Source organism: Tursiops truncatus, chromosome 14 (genome assembly GCF_011762595.2).
Source record: "Tursiops truncatus isolate mTurTru1 chromosome 14, mTurTru1.mat.Y, whole genome shotgun sequence".
Taxonomy (NCBI): Eukaryota; Metazoa; Chordata; class Mammalia; order Artiodactyla; family Delphinidae; genus Tursiops; species Tursiops truncatus.
Window position 1 is genome coordinate 26,828,653 of NC_047047.1, and position 26,071 is coordinate 26,854,723.

The window sequence follows — 26,071 nt, forward strand, 5'->3', positions numbered from 1 at the left end:
CAATGAGGCAAGAAAAAGAAATAAAAGGCATCCAACCAGAAAGGAAGAAGTAAGTTGTCTTTGTTTGTACATGATATGATCTAATATCTAATAGAAAATCCTAAAAATTCCACCATAAGCTGTTAGAAATAATCAATGAATTCAGTAAAGTTGCAGGATGCAAAAATCAACATACAAATATCAGTTGTTTCTATACACTAACAACAAAATATCTGAAAAGAACTAAAGAAAACAATCCCATTCACAACAGCATCAAATCAATAAATACCTAGAAATAAATTTAACCAAGGAGCTAAAACATCCGTTCACTGAAAACTAAAAGACTGTGATGAAGGAAACTGAGGAAGATGCAAACAAATGGAAAGACACATGAAATGTGTTCATGAACCAGAAGAATAAATATTGTTTAAACATCCATACTACTCAAAGCCATTGATAGAGTCAATGCAATCCCTACCAAAATTCCAATGCCATTTTTCATAAAAAGAGGAAAAACAATTCTAAAATTTATATGGAACCACAAAAGACTCTGAATTGCCAGAGCAATTCTGAGAAAGAACAAAACTGGAGGCATCATACTTTCTGATTTCAAACTATACTACAAAGCTATAGTGATCAAAACAGTAAGGTGCTGGCACAAAAACAGATACATAGATCAATGGAACAGAACAGAGAACCCATAAATAACCCCCCACATATACAGTCAACTAATATTTTACAAGGGAGCCAAGACTACTCAGTAGGGGAAGGATAGTCTCTTCAATAAGAGGTGCTGGGAAAACTAGATATCCACATGCCAAAAAAATGAAATTGGACTCCTACTTTTACCGCTCACAAATTAATGTGAAATGGGTTAAAGACTTAAACATAAGACCTGAAACCATAAGCTCCTAGGAGAAAACACAGGGGAAAACTCCTTGACATTGGTCTCACCAGTGATTTTTTTGGATGTGACACCAAAAGCACAAGCTACAAAAGCAAAAATCAGTAAGTAGGACTCCATCAAACCCCAAATTCTCTGTACAGCAAAACAGTCAACAAAATGAAAAGGTAACCTACAGAAGAGGAGAAAATATCTGCAAACCATATATCTGATAAGCAATTAATATCCAAAATATATAAAGAACTCATAAAACTGAATAACAAAAAAACAATCTGATTTAAAAGTGGGCAGAGGAACTAGAACTGAATAGACATTTTTCCAAAGAAGATATACAAATTACCAACAGGGAGATGAAAAGGTGCTCAACATCACTATCTATCAGGGAAATGCAAATCAAAACCTCAATGAGATCACCTCACACCTGTCAAAAAGGCTATTATCAAAAAGACAACAAATAACAATGTTGATAGGGATGTAGAGAAAACAGAACCTTTATGCACTGTTGGTGGGAATGTAAATTAGTGCTGCCACAATGGAAAACAGTAGGGAGGTTCTTTAAAAAATTAAAAATAGAACTACCATATAATCCAGCAATCTCATCTCTGGGTATACATCCAAAGGAAATGGAAACAGGTATCTGCACTCCCACATTTGTTGCAGCATTATTTACAATAGCCATGGTATGGAAACAACCATATCCTGTGTCCATCAATGGATAAATGGATAAAGAAGACATGGTGTAGGGACTTCCCTGGTGGTGCAGTCATTAAGACTCCACACTCCCAATGCAAGGGGCCCGAGTTCGATCCCTGGTCAGGGAACTAGATCCCACATGCATGACACAACTAAGAGTTCGCATGCCACAACTAAGGAGCCCGTGAGCTGCAACTAAGACCCAGCGCAATAAAATGAAATGAAATGAAACAAAAGACATGGTGTATATATACACAAAAGGATATTATTCAGCTGTTAGAGAGAAGGAAATCCTGTCACTTACAACAACAACATAGATGGAGCTTGAGGGCATCATGCTAAGTGAAATAAACCAGACAGGGAAAGAGATATACTGTATGACACCATTTACATGTGGAACCTAAAAAAGCCGAACTTGTGGAAACAGAGTAGAATGCTGTTTACCAGGGGCTGGAGGGTGGGGGAAATGGGGAGATATTGGTCAAAGGGTACAAACTTCCAATTAGAAGATGAATAAGTTCTGGGGATCTATGCACAGCATTGTGATGATAGTTAACAATAATGTACTATATAGTTGAAAGTTGTTGAGAGTAGATATTAAATTTTCTTACCACAAAAACTATGTGACGTGATGGAGGTGTTAGCTAATGCCATGATGGTAATTATTTTGCAATATAAGTGTATCAAATCAAAGCACTGTATACCTTAAACAATGTTATATGTCAATTTTATCTAGTAAAGCTAGGGGAAAAAAATCTTATTCTCCAAAACAAAAAAAAAAATGAGGGTTCTTTGGGGAAATAGTTGATTTCAGGGTAGTGGCAAGGTACAGGAGCCAACATGAACGTGTTCTCAATAGCTAAAACTAAAACAATTTGAGTAGTATTGGATTGTAATCCAAAGAATGAAATAAATACCCCTGAGTTCATACTAATGTACATGGAAAACTAAAGGAATAAATAAATGGGGGAGGAACAACAGCTCTTGCTTACAGAAGAATTCCAATTAATAAATGTAGAAGGAATAAAGGAAATATGAAAACTCCATTAGAATACCAGAGTAATAATTGCTACAAGCAAGATCCACTGAAGGATGCTTAAAATTAGTGGTCAAAGTTTAAGCAGAAACAGGACATTTGCATAGTCTAGCAATACCTCCCTTAAATATTTAGTATCAAAAAAAAATTAGTATCTACAAAGGAAAAACATTAAGTTTACAGTGGAGAATCTTGGTAGATACTACTTTAGCCAAGTGATCAAGGTTAACATCACTAGTCATGCATATCAACTTAATGTGCTCCCTGATGAAATGCACTGAAAGTGTATAACCCCAATCTAATCTTGAGACAACATCAGACAAAGCCAGATTGAAAAGACTTTCTCCAAAATAACTAATTCTCTTCAAAGTGTGAAAGTTATGAAAAACAAGGAAAGTCTGAGAAACTGACACAGATTGGAGGAGATTAAGGACACAACAACTACCTGCAAGGTGAGATTATGGAATGGATCTGAAACAAAAAAGCTTCATTTGTGGAAAAAACAGGTGAAATCCAAATTGGTCTATACATTTAATTATAATTTTATATGAAGGAGAATTTCTTAGCTTTGGTAAATATTTTATGGTTATGATGTTAGGGTAAAATGTTAACATAAGGGGAAGCTTTAGCAAAGGGTATATTGGCAACCTCTAAAATAGGCCCCCAATGGGACTTCCCTGGTGGTCCAGTGGTTAAGATTCCACGCTCCCAATGCAGGGGGCAAGGGTTCAATCCCTGGTGGGGGAACTAAGATCCCATCCCACATGCCACATGGTGTGGCCAAAAAAAAAAAAAAAAAAAAAAATCCCCCCAATGATCTCTGCCTCCTGGTATTCATGCACTTGTGTAATCCCTAACCCTTGAGGGTTGGCTGGAAATAGTGATTCATTTCTTTCTAGTAGAATGTGGCAGATGTGGTGAGATTCACTTCCAAGGTTAGGTTACAAAGTAATGACTGTGGGTTTTGTCTTCAGCACTTTCTCCTGCAGTCTCAATTGCTCACTCTGAGAAAAGCTTTGCTGTCATAGCTGCCATATGGAAAGAAGAAACTGATTATTTCTGGCCAATAACTGTGTGAGTGAGCTTGGAAGGACATTCTCTTAGTCAAGTCTTGAGATGGGACCACAGCTGTAGTCAATACCTTGTTTGCAACCTTGTGAGAGACCCTAAGCCAGAAGCACCCAGTTAAGCCATGCCTAGATCTCTGGCCCACAGAAACTTTGGGATAATATTTATTGTTTTAAGCTGCTACATTTCAGGGTAATAGGTTACACTGCAATAAATAACACAGGAACTCTACTATTTTTTGCAGCTCCTCTGTAAGTCTAAAACTATCTCAAAATAAAAAAGTTTAATACATATATAAATGTTTTATGCATATATATATGCACACACACAGATAAGTGTGTGTATGTATATACAGTTAGAATTATTTACAGACTCTGGAGTCAGACAAACCTAGGTTCAAATGCCACCTCCAACACTTAATGGCCATGTGATCTTAGGCAAAACATTTAATTTCTCTAAGTATTAGGTTTTTAAAATCTATAAATTGAGGTAATAATATCTACCTCCGGATGATTATACTAAGTATAAAGTGATACACACATTGACTACAATGCCTGGCATTTAGTACATTCTGAACAAACAGCATTATTATTAGTTCATATTTAAAATCATCTATAATTTTCTTCTCATTCAAGGAATTCAGTCCCAATAACTTGGCATTTTATCACTGAGAAGAGTTTAAGTATTGTATGTAAACTTGTCAATCTTTTAATTTCTAAACATTTTTCACACACAGTACTGATCTCTATAACACTCTACTATTTATAATAGTATTGAAATTAGAGATTGACCTTGTTTTTTCCTGCCCCAATCCAATTCTCAACCACTAATTTTTCAAGCTATAATGGACCTTTAAGCTTTCCAACCCTTTCCTTCCATCAGTCATCCATATATGAGTGCCAAAGACATTAAATGACTTGTCCAAGAGGAGAGTTGATAGAATAGTTTAAGTACGGTTTAGGATTCGGGAGAGACAGTACCACGTGGTGAACAAGCTCTTGCTTAGACTGAACAGACTGCATTATTTGAGACAATGAGGTTTGCTTGATAGCAATGTCAGTGTCTCAGTTTCCCAGAGGGCAAATAAGGATACCACCACCTACCTCATAGGGTTATCACAAGTATTAAATGAGATAACATATTTAAGTCCCTCACTGCCATGACTACCACATGCCGATGTCGATTACACATTTTTTCCCTCTTTGTAAGGCCAGTGCTCTCCACTCTGAAATACTACCGTCTCAACTATAAGGTGGAAACATTAAACACAGACAGTAATTCGTTTAGCCATATGGTAAAAGACTCACTAATGTAAAACTGAATCAATGACAGTCTTAAAATCAATCTGAATAGTATAAATCTAATGCATTTATCCCTGAATTGGGTTTCCATTCCTACAATCATTGTGAAGTAATAAGGCATCACATCAGGGACCACATTAGGTTGACGTGCATTACTGGTGATGTTAACCTTGACAACTTGGCTGAAGTGATGTCTGCCAGGAAATTTCACTTTTTTCATTCTAAGTACTAAATATTTGAGGGGAATCATGAAATGGAAACAAAGAGAGGAGAGGGAGCAAAGCCTGGTCTTCAGCATATTTCCAATGTAATAAATAAGGAATTAGTAAATTGTACCACTCAGTGATCAAAGATTCTTCTTAGAGTAATTCAGTGTTTTAAAATACTTGATGTCAAGTCGTTTTCCAAAAGCTCTTTGAGAGTATAAATACATTACTCTCAGGTGTTTTCTCTTAGTTAGGTGTTTATTCCTTGACAGAATTCTAGCTTAGGCAGATACAACCTCCCCTAAGAGAAATCATACTGCCTCTCCCCCAAGAACTTACATTTGCTTAAGTATTTTAAACCCTTTATCATAAATTCCATCAGCTTGCTTGTAATCACAATGAGACTCACCGAACTGCAGATACTGGAGTCCCTTCTGGATTGGAATATGCTTCCAAATCTGAAATGTTCACTTGTGTTTGCCTTGAGGTTACTATCTGGTTATTCTGAAAAGGTATGGTTTTCAAGTCCTGGGAAATAATATCACTATCTGGAAGAGGAGACTGTACGACTTGGAAGTCCGGTGAAGATTTAGGTCCTAGAAAACCTAAAGATTCTTGATCCTGTGCTACAGGTTTACTGGTCAATAATTTGGAGGTTGGTTCCAGTGATTCTGAAGATATAGTCTGTAGGTCAGAGTTAAACTCACTATTCATCCTTGTTTTAGAGGCAGGATCCAATGAATGAAAACTTTTATCTAAGGTTCCACTATCCAACTTGGAAGGAGTCTTGGGACAAAGAGTTATACGAACACAAGAAAGTGCTTTTCTATTTGAAGGTGGAGTAGATGCAGATGTTACTACTGTACATTGATTTGGGGCTGATGGGGAGGCCACATCACTGAATTCGCCTTCAACATTTATCATATCAGAAATGTGTAATTTAGGCTCATGTTCATTATTCTTTTCTACTATATAATCCTGACCTTGAGGAAAGGAAGAATGGTGTTCTCCCATGTGGTGATCTACATCTGGGGCTTTGCTTTGTTCAAAGAGCTGACGTTGTTCAAGAAAAATGCGAGAAGGAAGGTCTGAAGCTATATAATCCTGACTTTGAGGAAGGGGAGAGTGGTTTTCTCTCAACTGATTATCTTTATGTTGGGTCTTGCTTTGTTTAAAGAGTTCTCGTTTTTCAAGAAAAACACGACAAGGGAGATTTGCAGCTACATAATCCTGATGTTGAGGAGGGGGAGAATTGTGTTTTCTCACACGGTGATCTGCATGTGAGGCTTTGCTTTGTTCAAAGAGCTCTTGTTCAAGAAAAATGTTCGAAGGAAGATCTGGAGTTATAGTTACATTCTTCTCTTTTACTCCTAGTGTGGAACTGGGTCTGCCCATGTTAATGAGAGTATCGTTATCAGAAAAATGAACTTCCTTGAAATTGCTATCATTTGCACTGGTACTGGGCTTAGAATGACTGCCTTTAAAATCTGATCTTTCTAAGGGTTTTTCTTCTTGGTGAGAATGTGCAACAGATAATTTTTGGCTTTGCCTACTATTTTCTGCTAAAATAGTCACAGCTTTATCTGGTGACTGACTAATGATTTTAAATGATGAAGGGGAAGAGGTTTTCTCTTTTAGATCTCTAGTAGGATTTTGCTCTTCAGTGATATGAGAACTAACTAGCCCCACAGATGCTCCAGTACACTGGCTACCTTCAGTAACACCAACCTTAAGAAAAGAGGAATCTGAAAAGCATTTAGAATGTCGGTGAGATGAGAAAATGATGGAGGTAGTAAACTTTTTCATGGGTTCTGGGGGCAGCATTTGTGATGACGACTGACAATCCATTTCTTCAGGTGGCATACAAGCAGGTTCTACTAATTCTGATAGCCAAGGGTCCAACTTTTCACGGAATGGCATTCGAAGACCCTTGCTAATTTTCAAGTCATCACCTATAAAGTTTTGAAATGGGGAATGACTTTGTAACTGCAATGAATTCCAAACTTTGAAATGGGAGTTGTTCTGGTCCAGTGACTTGGCAAGGTTGATGTGCCCAGTTGTCCATGATGATGGGCTCCGTTGTCCTCTGATCATTTCTGAGGGTTCAGCAGATCTGAAAACACAAGGGTGGCTGTCCAATTGTGGCCGTTCAGCTGTTAGAGTCCTGAAACATCCTTTTTCATGGCTCTCAATAATAATGTGACTACATACAGCTTCTGGCTTGCATTCTATCCCCTGTGGACTCTGTAAACCCTAGAAGATATAAACAAGTTCTTACTTGACGTGGTCCAAATAGTTATATAAAAATTAGATTCCTATCTAGGCTAAGATCTGACCATGAAGGTAATGTTGATCTTTTATAATGAAACAGGTAAGAACACAACAAGAAAAATACAACTAACTATAGAATAAAATGGCTCATGATAAATAAGACCACACAGTTAATTTCTTCTAAAAATTTTCACTGAAGTAACAAAAGCAAAGACTACTACTCACCTTTTTTGTTCTAGTAACAGAGGTCCCTTACCCCAACTTCTGCTGGTCACATGACTGCCAGCAGAGACATTTCCAGTTTCTTCTGCAGCCAGATGTGACCATGTGACTAGGTGTAGGCCAATGGGATGTGAGCAAAAGCAGTAAATACAATTTCTGGTTCCTGTCCTTAAAAAAATCAAGTTCCTGACCTCTATGTTTCCCTACCCCAACCATCATTACCATCACCATTACCTTTGCCAACTGAAAATGGTGATGTCTAGAACAATCTTGGGAAGCCAAATGTAAGGATGGCTCAGCGGCCCACCCAGTTTGGTTCCTCAGAAGACCTCAAGAAGCAGAGCTTTCTTTCCTACCCTGGAGAAAAATACAGTTCTACCTTATTTGAGCCACTGTATTTGAGTCTCTTTGTTACAGAAGCTTGGCCTACAACCTAATATTTAACATTAACAATAGGAAAAAGAACTAGTACCTCTTTCTGGGGTATAGGATCAGTGCTTAAAGATAAATATAACATTTCTTTGAGATTTCGGTGTTTTACCTATAAAGTTATAACCTGGCATTCTATTTAACTTTAGTGCCACATTTGATTTCATAGAAAAATATTTTAAATTATGGTGCCATTTGTCACATAATGGAGGAGATGTACTTTTCCCTATTCCTCCTGCTAAGCAGAACTAAAAATCCTGGATATTATATATACAACAAACTTAAAAAGAATCTGAAAGGTGTAGAGGAAAAGGCAGACTGGCTAGGGACCTTGGGACCTGAGGAGTAACAAGGTAGTGAGATCCCTGGGTTTTCTTTTTACTTCAAATATCCCAGACTTGGAGGTGAAGACAGCGACCCATGAACAAAGAGCACAGAAGAGCACAAACAGCACAAAAGCTCTAACAAAAACCTGCTCTCGTTAGCTAAAAAACAAGCAAAGGTAAAGTTTAGCAAGACACAAAACCTTTAGACAATAACTGCTCTCTTCCAGCCAAACATCACAGAAAAACACTGTGGCCTCACCCACACTCACACCAGCAAAAGCCAAGTGAGGAGCTTGAGCTCTATCCTTTCAAAACTCTAATAAGGAACCCCAACATCCAGGCCAGTGTGGAATTAGAGATGGTCAAGCAAGATCCCAGAACTATTTTCAACCCTGATGGCTAGTAATGAGCTACCCCTCCCTGTGATGTCAGTAGAGACGACATGGGGAGATAGCTTTCATTCCCACTTAACAATAATGAGGTGCCTCTCTCTCTCCCAGCTGCAGACTGGAAGAAAAGATTTGCAAATCTCATATCCAATAAAAAATTTACAAAGAACTCTCAAAATTGAGGAGTAAAAAAAAAAAATTTTTAAAACAATCCAGTCCCCCAAAAGGGGCAAAAACATATACATTTCACTGAACAGGACAGAGATGGGAAATAAGGGCATGAAAAGATGTTCAACACCATTAATCATTAAGGAAATGGAAATTAAAACCACAATGAAATATCACAACACACCTATCAGAGAATGGCTAAAATAAAAAATAACGACAGGACTTCCCTGGTGGCGCAGTGATTAAGAATCCGCCTGCCAACATGGGTTTCAGCCCTGGTCTGGGAAGATCCCACATGCCATAGAGCAACTAAGCCCGTGCAACACAACTACTGAGCCTGTGCTCTAGAGCCTGTGAGCCACAACTACTGAGCCTGTGCTCTAGAGCCCATGAGCCACAACTACTGAGCCTGTGCTCTAGAGCCCATGAGCCTAGAGCCCGCGCTCTGCAACAAGAGAAGCCACCACAATGAGAAGCCCACACACCACAATGAAGAGTAGCCCCTGCTCGCTGCAACTAGAGAAAGCCCGTGCAGCAACGAAGACCCAACGCAGCCAAAACATAAATAATAAAAATAGAATAAATAAATCTAAAAAAAAATAATGACAACATCAAATGCTGGTGTGGCTGTGGAGTAATGAGATCACTCACACATTACCGGTGGGAATGTAAAATGGTACAAACGTCAAACAGTACAAATGGTGTGGAAGTTCTCAAAAATTTAAAACATGCAATTACCATATGACCCAGCAATAGTAATAAAGACCTATGTTCATCAAAAAGCTGCAGAGGAATGTCTATAGCAGCTTTATTTGTAATAGCGAACAACTAGAAAACTACCAAGTTGTCATTCAACAGGTACATATTTAAACAAATTGTAGCACATCCATACCATAGAATACTACACATCAATAAAAATGAACAGACTGTTGATATTGAATATTCTGCAGAGAATTATGCTGAGTGAAAAAAAGCCAATACTAAATGACTGCACACTGTATGATTTCATCTATACGAGTCTTAAAATGACAAAATTATAGAAATAGAAACTAGATTAATGGTTGCCGGGGGTTAAGAAAGGAATGGGAATAAGAGAGAAGTGGATGTAGCTATTACAGGGCAACATAAGGGACCCTTGCTGTGGTGTAAACATTAAGTAGCCTGACTGTATCAATGTCATTATCGTGGTTGTGATATATTGTTACAGATTTGCAAGACCTCATCATTGTTGGAAACTAGGTAAAGGGGAAAAGCAATCATTCTATATTATTTCTTACTACTTTATGGGAATCTACAATTACTTCAAAGTAAAATGTTTATATTTTTAAAAAGCCAACAAACTAATTAAACACCACTGGACAAAAAAACACTTTAAAAATGTGATATTTATTCCATGGCTTCTTATTACCCTGACACTGCCTGACATATCACTGGGAAATAAATATTCCAATTGGAAATAAATACTACAATGACTAAGAATCATAAACTTAGTCCAGCCTCTTAAAGCAGGGCATGATTAGATTTATATTCATCCCAAAAGACATTTTTTCCTCCTTTCCAATAATCTGTATCTTACAATTCTTTGGAACACTCCAAACCTTACAGCCTTCCATCACCTCTTTCAAGCTTTATAACAATTATAAACAGCTTTCAAATAACTTTTCCATTTAAAAAATTCTTATAGCTTTGGTATTTGGCAAATAAATTTTAGTATTTTCATATAACCTTTTCCAGATAAACCGTAAAAACTTATCTTATATCCCAACAATGTATCACATGTTAAAAGCTACTATTTAACTCAACAAAATCCAACACTTTTTTTTAAAATTCAACACTCTTTAATGATAAAATCACTCAGTAAACTATAAATGAAAGGGACTTCCTCAAACAGATGAATGGCATTTACAAAACATGCACAGCTAACATTATACTAAATAGTGAAAGATCAGATGCTTTTTCCTTAGGATAAGACCAACACAAGTATGGCCATACTTCCTCTTATCATCTGGAGGTTCTAGCCAGGGCAATCTAGAAAGCAACTTAAAGAAATCCAAAAAGGAGAGGAAGAAGTACCTCTATTTGCAGATGACAAGATCTTCTGCACAGAAAATAGCAAGGAAATCATAAAAAACCAACTAGGACTAATAAGCAAGTTCATTAAAGTTTAGGATGTGAGCTCAACAGACAAAAATCAACTGCATTTCCATACACAGTGAACAATCCAAAAATGAAATAGAACAATTCCATTCACAACAGCATAAGAATAAAATACTTAAGAATATATTTATCAAAATAAATAAATAAATAAAACTAGTACACCACAAAACATTACTGAAATTACAGAAGATCAGAATAAATGGTAAACTGGCCCAATGGATAGGAAGACTTAATATTGTTAAGATGGCAATATTCCCATATTGATCTACAGATTCAAGGCAATTCCTAACAAAATGCCAACTGGCTTTTTTTTTTTTTGCGGTATGTGGGCCTCTCACTGTTGTGGCCTCTCCCGCTGCGGAGACGTGCAGGCTCAACGGCCATGGCTCACGGGCCCAGGCACTCCACGGCATGTGGGATCTTCCCGGACCAGGGCACGAACCCGTGTCCCCTGCATCGGCAGACGGACTCTCAACCACTGCGCCACCAGGGAAGCCCCCAACTGGCATTTTTTTCTTTGCAAAAATTGACAAGCAGATCCCAAAGTTCATACAGAAATTCAAGGGACCCACTGTAGCCAAATCAATCTGGAAAATGATGAACAAAGCTGGGGGACTCAAGTTCTGATTTCAAAACTTATCACACAGCTACAGTAATCAAAACAGGGTGGTACTGGCACAGGAACAGATATATAGATCAAGAGAATAGAACTGACAGTCCAGAAATAAACACTAACATTTATGATGAATTGACAAAAAGACCAAGAAAATTCATAGGGAAAGAATAGTCTTTTCAGCAAACATTGCTGGGACAACTAAAAGAATGTAAAGTGTAAAAGAATGAATTTGCACTCCATATATTAAAAAATGCCTCTAAGGGGACAGGCAACAAAAATAAAAAAATATATATGTAGTTGTCCAGTTTTCCCAGCACGACTTATTGAAGAGACTGTCTTTTCTCCACTGTATATTTTTGCCTCCTTTGTCATAGATTAGGTGGCCATAGCTGCATGGGTTTATTTCTGGACTTTCTAGAAAATCAGTAGTTCCAATGACCTATATTTCTGTTTTGGGGCCAGTACCATACTGTTTTGATTACTGTAGCTTTGTTGTATAGTCTGAAGTCAGGGAGCCTAATTCCTCTAGCTCTGTTCATCTTTCTCAAGATTGCTTCCACTATTTGGGGTCTTGTGTTTCCATAAAAAGTGTAAAATTTTTTGTTCTAATTCTGTGAAAAATGTCCTTGGTAATTTGATAGGGATTGCATTGAATCAGAACACCCCCTAACACCATACACAAAAATAAACTCAAAATACTTATTTGCAAAGCAGAAATAGAGTCACAGATGTAGAGAACAAACGTATGGTTACCAAGGAGTGAAGGGGGAGGTGGGATGAACTGGGAGATTGGGACTGACATAAAAACACTACTATGTATAAAATTGATAACTAACGAGAACCTACTGTATAGCGCAGGGAACTCTACTCAATGCTCTGTGGTTACCTAAATGGGACAGAAATCTAAAAAAGAGTGTGTGTGTGTGTATATATATATATATATATATATATATATATATATATATATCTGATTCACTTTGCTGCACAACAAGAAACTAAAACAACATTGTAAAGCAGCTATACTCCAATAAAAATTAATTTAAAAAAATACACACCAAATTAAAAAAAAATACAGGTGCATATAATCAGTGAAAGACCCTTCTCAAAGAAAACTAATGTTAATACTTTTGTTGTTTATTTAAAGAGAGAAATCTTAGTTACATAAGCTCTGGTTTGGGAATTTTTCAGTGAATTTGAAATATTAAAGATCTCTAGATTAAAATAAAGACAGGTACAATTTGAATCCTTCATATATAATTTAGTTTTAACAAGGAAATTTACAAATTTGAGTTTAAATCCATCACAGCATTCAGTGGTAAAGGGTTTCACAGGAACTCAGATTAACTCTTTTGATTCACTTCAGTAGGAAAAATAAAAACTGGAAAATAAAATAATAAATTTAAAAAGTAAAAATATATAAATTAGACATCAAAACTTAAAACTCTATCAAAATGTACAATCAAGAGAGCTAAAAGGCAACCTACAGAATGGGGAAAAGTATCTGCAAATCATATATCTGATAAAGGGTTAATATCTAGAATATATAAAGAATTCTTACAATTCAAACAAAAAAACAACCCAATTCAAAAATGGGTAGAGGTCTTGAATAGACATTTCTCCAAAGAAGATACATACCTGGTCAACAAGTCCATGAAAAGTTGTTCAAATCAATAATCATCAGCAAAATGCAAATCAAAAACACAATAAGTTGTCACTTCATACCTGGCATGGCCATTATAAAAAAAAAACAACAGGGCTTCCCTGGTGGCACCGTGGTTGAGAGTCCACCTGCCGATGCAGGGGACATGGGTTCGTGCTCCGGTCCGGGAAGATCCCACATGCCATGGAGCGGCTGGGCCCATGAGTCATGGCCGCTGAGCCTGCGCGTCGGAGCCTGTGCTCCGCAGCGGGAGAGGCCACAACAGTGAGAGGCCCACATACCGGAAAAAAAAAAAAAAAAAAAAACACAGAAAGTATTAAGTGTTGGTGAGAATGTGAAAAAATTTAAATCCTTATGCACTATTGATGGTAATGTAAAATGGTATGGCTGCTATCGAAAACTGTATGGCAGTTCCACAAAAACATAAAAATAGAATGACCATATGATCTAGCAATTCCACTTCTGGGTCTATACCAAAAGAATTTAAAAGCAGGGTCTCAAGGAGATATATTTATATGCTCATATTCACAGCAGCACTATTCACAAGAGCCAAAAGGTGGAAGCAACTCAAGTGGCCACTGATGGATGAATGGATAAACAAATGTGGTACATACATACAATGGAATATTATTCAGCCTTAAAAAGGAAGGAAACTCTGACACATGCTACAACATGGATGAACTTTGAGGACGCAGTTTAAGCAAAATAAGTTGGTCACAAAAAGAAAAATACTGTATGATTCCACTTTTATGGAGCTACCTAAAGGAATCAAATTCAGAGACAATTTAGAATGGTGGTTGCCAGGGGTTGGAGAAGAGGCGGGGATAGGAGATCATGGTTTACTGGATATAGAGTTTCAGTTTTATAAGAAAAAGAGTCCTGAAGATTGGTTGACAACCATGTTAACACAGTTAACACCATTCAACTTCAGAGTTAAAAATGGTTAAGATGATAAATTTTGTTATGTATTATTTTAGCACAATTTTTAAAAATAAAAATAATTTAAAATTGCCTCAAAGGGGATAACAGACCTAGATATAAGAACTAAAACTAAATCTCTTTGAAGATAATGATGAATTTTTGTGACTGTGGGTTATGCCATGATTTCTTAATATGACACCAAAAGCACAAGCAATAAAAGAGAAGTATAATTTGGACTTTGTCAAAATAAAAAACTTGTAGGACTTCCCTGGTGGCGCAGTGGTTAAGAATCCGCCTGCCAATGTAGGGGACACAGGCTCGAGCCCTGGTCCTGGAAGATTCCACATGCCGTGGAGCAACTAAGCCCATGTGCCACAACTACTGAGCCTAAGCTCTTAAGGTCCGTGAGCCACAACTACTGAGCCTGTGTGCCACAACTACTGAAGTCTGCGCACCTAGAGACTGTGCTCCACAACAAGAGAAGCCATCATAATGAGAAGCCCGCACACTGCAATGAAGAGTAGCCCCCGTCTGCCACAACTAGAGAAAGCCCGCATGCAGCAATGAAGACCCAACGCAGCCAAAGATAAATAAATAAATTTATAAAAAAATTAAAAACTTGTGCTTCAAAGGTCACCATCAAGAAAGTGAAATGACAGTATAAAGAATCTGAGAAAATACGTACAAGTAATATATCTGATAAGAATCTAATATTCAGAATATACAAAGAATTACAATTCAACAGTAAAAAGACAATTAAATTTTAAAATGGGCAAAAGATCTGAATAGAGATGTTTCTGCAAAGAAGATAAATGACAATAACCACATGAAAAGACATTCAGTATCATTAATCATTAGGAAAATAAATTAAAAACAAGATGAGACACCACTTCATACCCATCAGAATAACTATAATCAAAAAGGCAGAAAATAGTGACATTGAAAAGGTTTTCTAGTATGAGAAACTAGAACCCTCATACACTGTTGGTGGGAATGTAAAATGGTACACTTTTTTTTTTTTTTTTTTTTTTTGCGGTACGCAGGCCTCTCCCTGCTGTGGCCTCTCCCGTTGCGGAGCACAGGCTGCGGACGCGCAGGCTCAGCGGCCATGGCTCACGGGACTAGCCGCTCCGCGGCATGTGGGATCTTCCCGGACCGGGGCACGAACCTGTGTCCCCTGCATCGGCAGGCGGACTCAACCACTGCGCCACCAGGGAAGCCCTGGTACAGTTACTTTTGAAAGACAGTATGGCAGTTCCTTAAGATGTTAAACATAGAGTTATTGTATGTCCTAGCAATTCCACTTCTAGGTATATATAGCCAAGAGATAGGAAAACATGTCCATTCAAAACCTTGTACACTTATGTTTATAGCAGCACTATTCACAATGGCCAAAAAGTAGAACAACATGTCTATCAACTGGTGAATGGATAAATAAAATACAATATATCTATACAATGGTATATTATCTGGCAATCAAAAGTACTGAAGTACTGATTCATGCTACTATGCAACATGGATGAATCTTGAAAATACTATGCTAAGTAAAAAAGAAGGCAGTCACAAAAGATCACATATTAAATGATTCCATTTATATGAAACATCCAGAATAGGCAAATCCATAAGGAGAGAAAGTAGATTATTGGTTGTCTAGGGCTAAGGGAATGGAGGTGGAGGGGTAGAATGGTAAAAATGTTCTCAAATTTAGTTATTGGCCAATTCTGTAAATAAAGTAAAAACGACTGAATTATATATTTTAAATGGGTGAATGTTACTGTATATAAATTGTAGCGAGATAAAGCTGTTACAAAAGTACTTTTAGCTGATATGTCCTTTATGAATTTCCAGACTATTTCTTAATTAAAATTTTCACCTAACAGAGCTACTTGCGTTTTGTCAGATTATTCACTCATTGCTCAGCTTAATATCACAAGTCACAGACTTCATGTAACAAACCAGAAAGGAAATAATAGTTCCTCCCTGTCACATAAAACAAACAAAACTAAACACACACATGCACATGTACACGCACACACACAGCCACACATACACAGTCATCTAGCACTAAAAGTAAAAATCTACTCTCTACAAAGAAATGAAACATGGATTACTATTTCATGCAAAACTCCCTTGAGGTAACGGCCTCGCAGTCCAGTGGTTAGGACTCTACGCTCTCACTGCCGAGGGCCCTGGTTCAATCCCTGCTTGGGGAGCTGAGATCCCACAAGCCACACGGTGCAGACAAATAAGTTAATTAATTAATTAATAAGTAAGTAAAGCTTTTAAAAACATAAAAATTATTTTTAAAACTCCCTTGAAAATCAATAAACTTATGGAAACAAATGTTTTAAAAATAAATAAGGGTTATTTTAAGCTTGAGTGTAAAATTTTAGAAAAATCTATAAACTACCATGGAATTACTTGACAGGATTAATTGTCTAAGTTGTTCATAATTTTATATTTTAGGACCTCAAAGTCAAAACTTAAAAAAACCCCAAAAACTACAACAGTTAAAGCAATTTCTACTTGCACTAGAACCAATGGGTATGCTAAGTCTTCTTTTAAAATGTTTTCTGGAAAAACTTGAAAATCTTGCTATACACTTAAAACCAACCCTAAACCTACCGGGATGCGAACTTCATTATTTATATTCTAAACAACAGTAAGTCTAAGCAACAATACTTTGTATGCGTGTGGATATTTTACAGCTCTGTAAAATACATTCTTTCGGAAGAATGTTTAATGTAAAAGCAAGCACAACACACACAAAAGATTTTTCCTTCAGCACTTTAAATATATCAACCCACTTCCTTTAGCCCACTTAGGTTTCTAAAGAGAAGTTGACTGCTAATCTTATTGAAGATCCCTTATAAGTGATGAGTTGCTTCTCTATTGCTGCTTTCAAGATTTCCTGTCTTTGGTTTTCAACAATTTGACTATTCACTTGACCCCTGAACAACACGAGTCTTGAACTATGCAGAACCGCTCATACATAGATGTTTTTCAATAAATATGTACTACAGCACTAAACGACCTGCAGTTGGTTAAATCAGAGGATACAGAACCATGGATACGGAGAGATGACTGTAAAGTTTTATGTGAATTTTCAGCTGTACTGGTGGGGGTTGGGGGGGGGGGTCGGAGTCCCTAACCTCCGCATTGTTCAAGGACCAACTGTAATGTGTCTCAGTGTGGAAGTCTTTCAGTTTTTCCTGCTTGAAGTTCACTAAGCTTCTTGGATGTATATATGCATGTTTTCCATCAAATTTGTAAAGTTTTCAACAATTACTTCATCAAGTATTATTTCTGTCCATTTCTCTTTTCTCTCACCCTAGGACTTCCATTATACACATTTTGGTATGCTGGTGGTACCTCATGGCTCCGTTAATTTTTCTTCATTCTTTTCTCCTTCTGGGCTTTCAAACTTGATAATCTCAACTGACCTATTTTCAAGTTCACTGATTCTTTGTTTGACCTGCTCAAATGTGTCCTTCTAGTTGGACTTTTCATTTCAGTTATTGTACTTTCAGCTCCAGAATTTGAATTTGGATCCTTTTTCTAATTGCTATCCCTTTTTTGACATCTCTATTTGGTGACACATCCTTTTCTTGGTTTTCTTTAGATTGTTGACCATAGCTTTCTTTAGCTCTTTGAGCACATTTAAGACAGCTGATCTAAAATCTTTTTCTTATAATTCCTGGGCTTCCTCACGGACAGTTTTTATTAATTACAGTTGACCTTTGAACAACTTGGATTTGAACTGTGAGGGTCCACTTATATGTGGATATTTTGCAATAGTAAATACTACAGTACATCGTGGTTTGTGGTTGGTTGAATCCACATATGGGGAAAAAATATCACAGAAATGGAGAACTGAATATAAGTTATATGTGACTTAATCCCTGTGTAGTGTTACTGTAAACTGTATTTCTCCTCCTGACAAGAGCCATATCTTGTTTCTTTAAGTGTTTCATAATTTGTTGAAAACTGGACATATCAAATATAGTCTGGAAACTCTGGATACCAGATTCTCCCCCCTACCTGGAGTTTGGTGTTGCTGCTTGTTGTGGGTTATTGTTTGTCTCTTTGATACTTTTCTGAACTACTTTTGTAAAAAGTTTGTATTCTTTGTTGTGCGTGGCACTGAAGTCTGTGTTCTCTTAGCTTAACTGTCAGCTATTATTTTGACAGTTTCGTTAAACACCTGCAGCCAAAAAAGAAAAAGAAAACAGAAAACAACTTCTCCCAATCTGTTCTGATTTTCTCTATGTGGAAGCATTCCAACACTTAGTTAGACAGGTCCTTCAGCCTTCACTTATAGCTTGTGCAATGCAAAGCCTGAAAGGTCGGCCAGAGGTGAAAGCTTAAGGTCTTCTTAGGCCTTTGCTGAGAATGAGTCGAGCTCTGGGCACGCACATGGCCTCCTAAATTCCCCAGTATAAGCAGGACCTTTAAAAAGTCCTATTCCCCATGTATCTACCTCCTTTCTCAACTGCTTCCTTCCCAAGCTTTTCAGTGTGCCTGTTGTTTATCTTGACTGTTATACCAAGACCCAGGTTGCTGCAGCCGATGCTTTGGCCATTAAATGCTTTCGTCAAACACTGGCAGGGAAGCTGCCTCAGCCTTGGGAAAGCTTTTAGTTGAGTAAAGCAAAGGGAAGTTCCTGCACTAGTCCTTCAGGGAGCTGTCAGACAGGTTGAAACACTCGATAACAATTTTTTAAGAATAAGGTTTGTATTGTGCCCTCTGTAACTATTAACCTGTATTAGGAGTGTGGTCTGTCATCATCAAAGCTACGATTTAAGATACCTCAGTCAATGCTCTCCTACTATAGTACAACAGCTCTTTACTTTAGTAATCATTCCCTATTTTTTTTTAAAGTTCTAACTAGATTCCAGAGATCTACAAAAGTTGGTTCTGACAGATTTTGCCAGCTTATTAGTTCTTTTTGTGCAGAAATGGAGCCCTGGAGTTCCCTACTTGACCATTTATGGTAATATCACTCACAAATGTTTTATATGTATAAAAAAAGTATATGACCTTTGACTATGCTGATTGCTAATTTCAAATACATATTCTTTATTATACTGAGGCACTATTGCTCTACTCTAATTTAGAGAAGTATTCTTAATTGAGAACAGATTTTTACTTTTTATTTTTATTCCCAAATACCTTTTTGGAACCTACTGAAATAACTACAGTTTTCCTGCTAATGTAAAATGTATGTTTATAAATTTCCTAAGACTGAACTATCCGCTTTGCTGGCTTATGCTCTACCTGTTCATGATACATTATTTTTAAAAATATGATAGTGAATACCAAATACTAATATTTATTTAAACACTTTTCATCTATTTGACACATTACATTCTTTTTTTAATATGTATATTGTGCTAAGAACACTTAATATGAGATCTGTCCTGTTGGCAAAGGGTCCACTTTTCTAAGTGCACCATGTTGGGGAATAGGTCTCTCTCTAGGATTTATTTATCTTACGTAACTGAAACTGTACACTAATTTCCTACTTCCGACTTATCACAGCCCTGGCAATCACCATTCTACTCTGTTTTTATGAATTTGGCTATTTTGGAAACCCCATATAAGTAGAATCATGCAGTTGTCCTTCTGTAACTGGTTTACTTCACTTAGCATAACATCCTCCATATTAATCCATGTTGTTGCATATGGCAGGATTTTCTTTTTAAAGGCTAATATTCCATTATACATATTTACCACATTTTCTTCATCCATTCATCCATCAATAAACATATAGGTTATTTCCATATCTTGACTATTGTGAAATCTTGACTACTGTGAATAATGTTGCAAAGAACAAGGGAGTGCAGATATCTCTTTGAGATCCTGATTTCAATTCTTTTAGATATCTACCCAGAAGTAGGATTGTTAGATGATATAGTAATTCTATTTTTAACTTTTTGAAAAACCTCCATACTGTTTTCTATAGTGGCTGCACAATTTTACATTTCCTCCAACAATGTACAAGGGTTTCAACTTCTCCACATCCTCTCCAACCCTTGTTATCTTTTGGGTTTTTTAAAAAAAAAATAACTTTATTTATTTATTTTTGTCTGCGCTGAGTCTTGGTTGCTGTGCATGGGCTTTCTCTAATTGTGGTGGGGGGGTACTCTTCATTGTGATGCACGGGCTTCTCATTGCGGTGACTTCTCTTGTGCGGAGCATGGGCTCTGGGCACACAGGCTTTAGTAGTTGTGGCAAGTGGGCTCAGTAGTTGTGGCTCACAGGCTCTAGAGTGCAGGCTCAGTAGTTGTGGTGCATGGGCTTAGTTGCTCCACGGCATGTGGGATCTTCCCGGACCAGGGCTTGAACCCATGTTCCCTGCATTGGCAGGCAGATTCTTAACCATTGTGCCACCAGGGAAGCCCTCTTTTGGCTTTTTGATAGTAGCCATCCTGATGCGTCTGAGGTGATATCTCCTTGTGGTTTTCATTTGCATTTCCCTTTTGATTAGCGATGTTGAGCATATTTTCATGTACTTGTTGGAGAGCTGGATATCTTTGGAAAAATGTCTATTCAAGTCCTTTGCCCATTTTTTAATCAGGTTGGGTTTTTTTTTTTGGCTATTGTGGTATAGGAGTTCCCTGTGTATTTTGGATATTAACCTCTTTATCAGATACATGGTTTGCAAATATTTTCTCCCATTTCATAGTTTGCCTTTTCAGTCTATTGATTGTTTGCTGTGCAAAAAGCTTTTCAATTTGATATAGTCCCAGCTGTCCATTATTGCTTTTGTTGTCTATGCTATACCCATAACATGTTTTATGTAGTCTCATGATAGCCGCAAAGAAAATACCACAAAAGATAAAGAAGAGAAACAAAGAAAACAGTCAAAGCATATCCCTACAAAAAAATTTTACAAATCACAAAGGAAGACAGATTGTTATCATGGGGAAATCTGATGCTTTCATCTCACAGGACAATATAATTTACATTTTCCCCAACATTTTTGAGTCCCCTTACAGATTTTAAAATGTCAATCATCTTGCCTTCCAATACTCACCTGCAACCTGATTGGGGATGGGTGGTTAGCTATGACCCACCCTGGTCAGAGATAGTCCTGGCCCATTAGAGGAACACAGACCCACTAGGTTACTACTGGACCATACTTATCCACTTGATACGCAAATTCCCACTGAAATTCCAATGTATAGTGAGTGCCTTTAGTGGATGGCTCCTTTCTCCTAACTATACCCCCCCACAAGAAGTAGAAATAATTAACCTTGGACCCAGTGAAAGAATGGTGTGGATGGAACTCCAAAAGGGGGGAAAAGGCACTCAGGTTGACACCAGCAACATTAGAAGATGACATCATAGTGATACAATCACAGCACCTGGCCCTACCTCACTCTGGAGGAGGCTGCCAATGAGATGTTGACTTACAAGAGCCCAATAACAAGTCATCACATGGGGCACACAGCAGGCAGGCACAAAACTATAAAATGTAGATGCCTGCTACTGTTGTCCCTACTCTGTGCCATCTGGGTCATGGGGATTTCTCCATGACCCCAAAGAGGCAACACCAGAAAGTTACTGGAAGACCACAGCACTCGCCCACAACTGAACCCCAGGATGGGGGGATGGTGTATGTTGGAAGTCAGCCCTAGAGGGGCTGGGCCCAAAAAACCACCAGGTATAGATACTAGCTGGACAATTCAAGCCCTCTATCTTAAATGGGACCAAGGGCACAAATGCTTAATTGCCACCAGCCATTACACTGCCCTAATTTTAACCCTAATTGGCTGATAAGATTATGCAGTTCAGACCATCTCAGTTACCATCTCTGGTAACACAAGACTAAACATTAAATTGTCATGAGCGTATAACTAAATATTCTTGGGCCTCTAATCTTTACTATTTATGATGGAGACCTCCTATGCCTTGGAGAACGGCACTGCTTAATCACTTGCGAGGGGCACACCCAAAGACGCTTAAAGTTTACTGAGAATTTGAGATACCAACAGACACTCCCAATGGTGCAAGCAAACCTTAACCAGAGCATCCGAAATTTATGCAACCCTATTAGACCCCTTGGCCCCTCAGTTCCCCTCCTGGGTAGCTGGAGAGCCACCTACTATAGAATGGCTCCCTTCACCTGCAACACTGCTGATGACAATGCCCCAGTCCATGACAGCGCGGGACACAACTTCATCATGAATGCCACCTCCGCAACCTTCCACTATAGAAGGAGGTGACACCAGGAAGACATGGCAGCTGACGATGGCAAGCACTCCCCAGGACGTGGTTGCTGAATGGAATGCTTATCTAAATTCCCTGCTGATGACCCACTTCAGTGGCATTTTGTAGAGTTAAATATTATTTACCCCAAGGTCCCCTTGCTTATTATTATGCTTGCTGCTCAAGTGTCCGGTGGCACTATGACTGCCAGACTGCTCTCCACTGCACCTTTAAATTTTGATAGGCTAAGGTACATATCGAGTCTCATAACCTTACAGAGGTCTGATTAAATGCTTCATTTAATTGCTTGCCCTCACTACACACACTAGATTGTTCCACATTATGTGACCTACTGAGGGTTAGTGAATTTAAATTCTATTGGGAGGACCCCTCCCTGGCTACAGATGCTACAACCACCAGAGCACCTCCCCAACCCCCTCACACATACACCCTCCACAACTGCAGCCAGAGTCATCTCCCTACACCACCCCAAGGGGGTCCTTTCCCACTGTCAGCACTCAGGGCTTCACAATCTTCTCATTCAAGCCCTCCCACAGTCTTAATATTTTTATGCAATGGGCAGAAACCAGTGCTCATTTTTTTGGCTGCTGTAATTGCTGAACATATTATCAAACTCAACAAAGGCTTCTTCCTGAGTTAGTGGCCTACCTGGCTAATTTCTTGACTCTGCCTCCATTTGCCCAACACAGGCATCCCATGCATCCCTGTGGCTTACCCAGCTACTCTCTATGTTGCTCAACAGCTCCCATGCAACACTTTGCAATACAGTATGTAGCATCTGGCAGGAGCCCCCACATGCCCTTTATAATCTCCCATATCTGCCCAGGCACTAACACACTCCACCTGTGACACCACATGGATGAATACGACCTATACCTCTCATCCCAAGAAGCACAATCCCCATGGTCTTAGACATCCCCAATCCAACAATCAGTGTCCACTGTGGGTCCAGTACCCAAGAGCCAGTATATATACATGATTCCCCATATGTGCACTTCTCCTTTTCTCAGCCTCCAATGCATTTGCCTCCTCCTGTCTGTTCATACCAAGGTACTTTAGTCTCGCTGGGACTACCCTTACAAAGCACTGAATAGGATCCCCAAACTGTATCTCTTTATGCCACCTCATGTAAAAAATCTGCAGTACTCATCCCCAGTATGTTGGGAGTAGGGCTGAGACAATTCTGCATGGGAACTGGGTTAGGCACCACCACAATAGGCATGCAACAACAAATTATTAAGGCAACACAAAACTGTCGGCTACCCTGGCTAAACACATTGGGCTGTTACATGAAAGCCCAGCCCTAATGCAACAACAACACGATTCTTTAGTGCAGATGGTTTTGGATAACCATTTAGGTTACTAATGGCCAAGGAAGGGGGAACTGTAAAGGGTACCTCTTGCTACATGTATATTAATAATTCTGGACAAATTCTGGTAAATTTACAAAAGATGGCCCAACAGGTACAAGTATTCCATAATCTCACCCAAGTTTTAAATCAAATACCTACCTTAATCTTATCCATGGACTTTCATTTATTTTCTTGTCTGGACCCCAAAAATGGGAGATGGTTACAGACAGGATTTCAAACTACCATTTGCTTATAGATATTGCTGAGTGGCATTTTTGTTTTGTTTAGATGTTTCATGTGCTGGGTGACCAAAACCCCGCCAGTAGCTTTTAAAATCTCCACCATCTAAACAGTGCCCATGACTTTCCCTAAAGACTAATACCTAGGCATCACAGAGTCAATTGTGATGAGAAAACAGCTACTCTGAGTTGCTACCTAAGCATTTTACAGTATGACAACCCTGCTCACACCCAGAGTCTAGATAGTTAGATAAGGACCTGAGTTTAGGATTCCTGCCACAAGCTCCTGCTTGCTTTTTCTCAGGGAACCTTTTAAAATAACCACTTAGAGTTGAATTTTGAAAAAGGTAACAAAATCTGCCCCAAACACTTTATAAGTAATAGGTGCTTGCTACTCTGCTCTCTATCTCCTGTTCACTTGTGACCTGGGACAGAGGACTGCCCTTCCCAGGCTCTTGCACACGCCACCCCCACTTCTGGGATCGTAAGTAATAAATCTTGTGACTTTCCTCCCTTGTGTGAGTGTACTGACATTGTGCCTTCAATCAAAATGACCCAGTGCTTGCACTTGCCCAAAGTGAAAGCTCAGATGCTAAGAGAACAGTATGCCAACCCCATGTGGATGGCTTGTGCCTGCCTACTCATTCAGCAAGTCATAATGTTCTTAATATTAAGAATATTCTTAATTTAATATACAAGCTACAGGCCCCACAACACAACATATTTACAAAGCAAAAAAACTACCTGAAGAGACAAAGCAAGCATCGAAACCAGATATGGCAAAGATGCTGGAATTATAAAACAGGAATATAAAACAACTATGATTAATGTGCTAAGGGCTCTAATGGATAAAGTGGAAAGCATGTAAGAACAAAAGGACAAAGTAAGCAGAGAGATGAAAACCCTAAAAAACAACAAAAAAAAGATGCTAGAGATCAAAAACACTGTAACAGGGGCTTCCCTGGTGGCGCAGTGGTTGAGAGTCCGCCTGCCAATGCAAGGGACGCAGGTTCGTGCCCCGGTCTGGGAGGATCCCACATGCCGCGGAGCGGCTGGGCCCGTGAGCCATGGCCACTGAGCCTGCGCGTCAGGAGCCTGTGCTCTGGAAATGGGAGAGGCCACAACAGTGACAGGCCCACGTACTGCAAAAAAACACACAAAAAAACCACTGTAACAGAAATGGAGAATGCCTTTGATGGGCTTATTAGTAGACTGGACATGGTCAAGACAAGAAACTTTAAGCTAAAGATATCTCAATAGAAACCTCTGAAACTGAAAAGCAAAAAGAACAAAGACTGGAGGAAAAAAAAGCAGAACAGAAAATCAAACAACTCTGGGAAAGCTCCAAAAGGTGTAATACATGAGAATGAAAATACCAGAGAAAGAAAAGGACAGAAGAAATATTTGAAGCAACAATGACTAAGAATTTTCCCTAAATTAATGTCAGACAACAAACTGCAGATTCAGGAAGTTCAGAGAACATCAAGGCAGAATAAATGTCAAGGAAAAAAACACTATGCCTAAGTATTACATTTTCAAAGTACAAAAAAATCAAAGATAAAGAAAAAATCCTGAAAAAAGCCAAAGGGAAAAAAAATCTAAAGAGAAACAGACAATTGCTTCCAACTTCTCCACAGAAACCATACAAGCAAGAAGAAATAGAGTGAAATACTTAAAGTGTTGAGAAAAGAATCCCTCCAACTTAGAATTCTATACCCTCCCTATGAAATTATCTTTTAAATTGATAAAGAAATACATTCTCAGACAAACAAAAATTGAGGGAATTTGTTACCAGGTTGAGAAAAGAATCCCTCCAACTTAGAATTCTATACCCTCCCTATGAAATTATCTTTTAAACTGATAAAGAAATACATTCTCAGACAAACAAAAATTGAGGGA

At 38.3% G+C, this 26,071-nt stretch overlaps 1 protein-coding gene across 16 annotated transcripts in view; it reads right to left on the reverse strand.

The window, feature by feature from the left end:
• ALMS1 (ALMS1 centrosome and basal body associated protein) overlaps positions 1–26,071 on the reverse strand; it is a 260,107-nt gene that overhangs the window by 139,251 nt on the left and 94,785 nt on the right. For all 16 annotated transcript variants that reach the window (XR_004521725.2, XR_004521724.2, XR_004521726.2 and 13 more), the window contains one exon: positions 5,597–7,440. Coding sequence is in view for 13 of the 16 variants with exons in the window: in XM_073791243.1 (XP_073647344.1) it covers positions 5,597–7,440 (1,844 nt within the window). In the remaining 3 variants the exon portion in view is untranslated. The remainder of the gene's footprint in view (positions 1–5,596; positions 7,441–26,071) is intronic.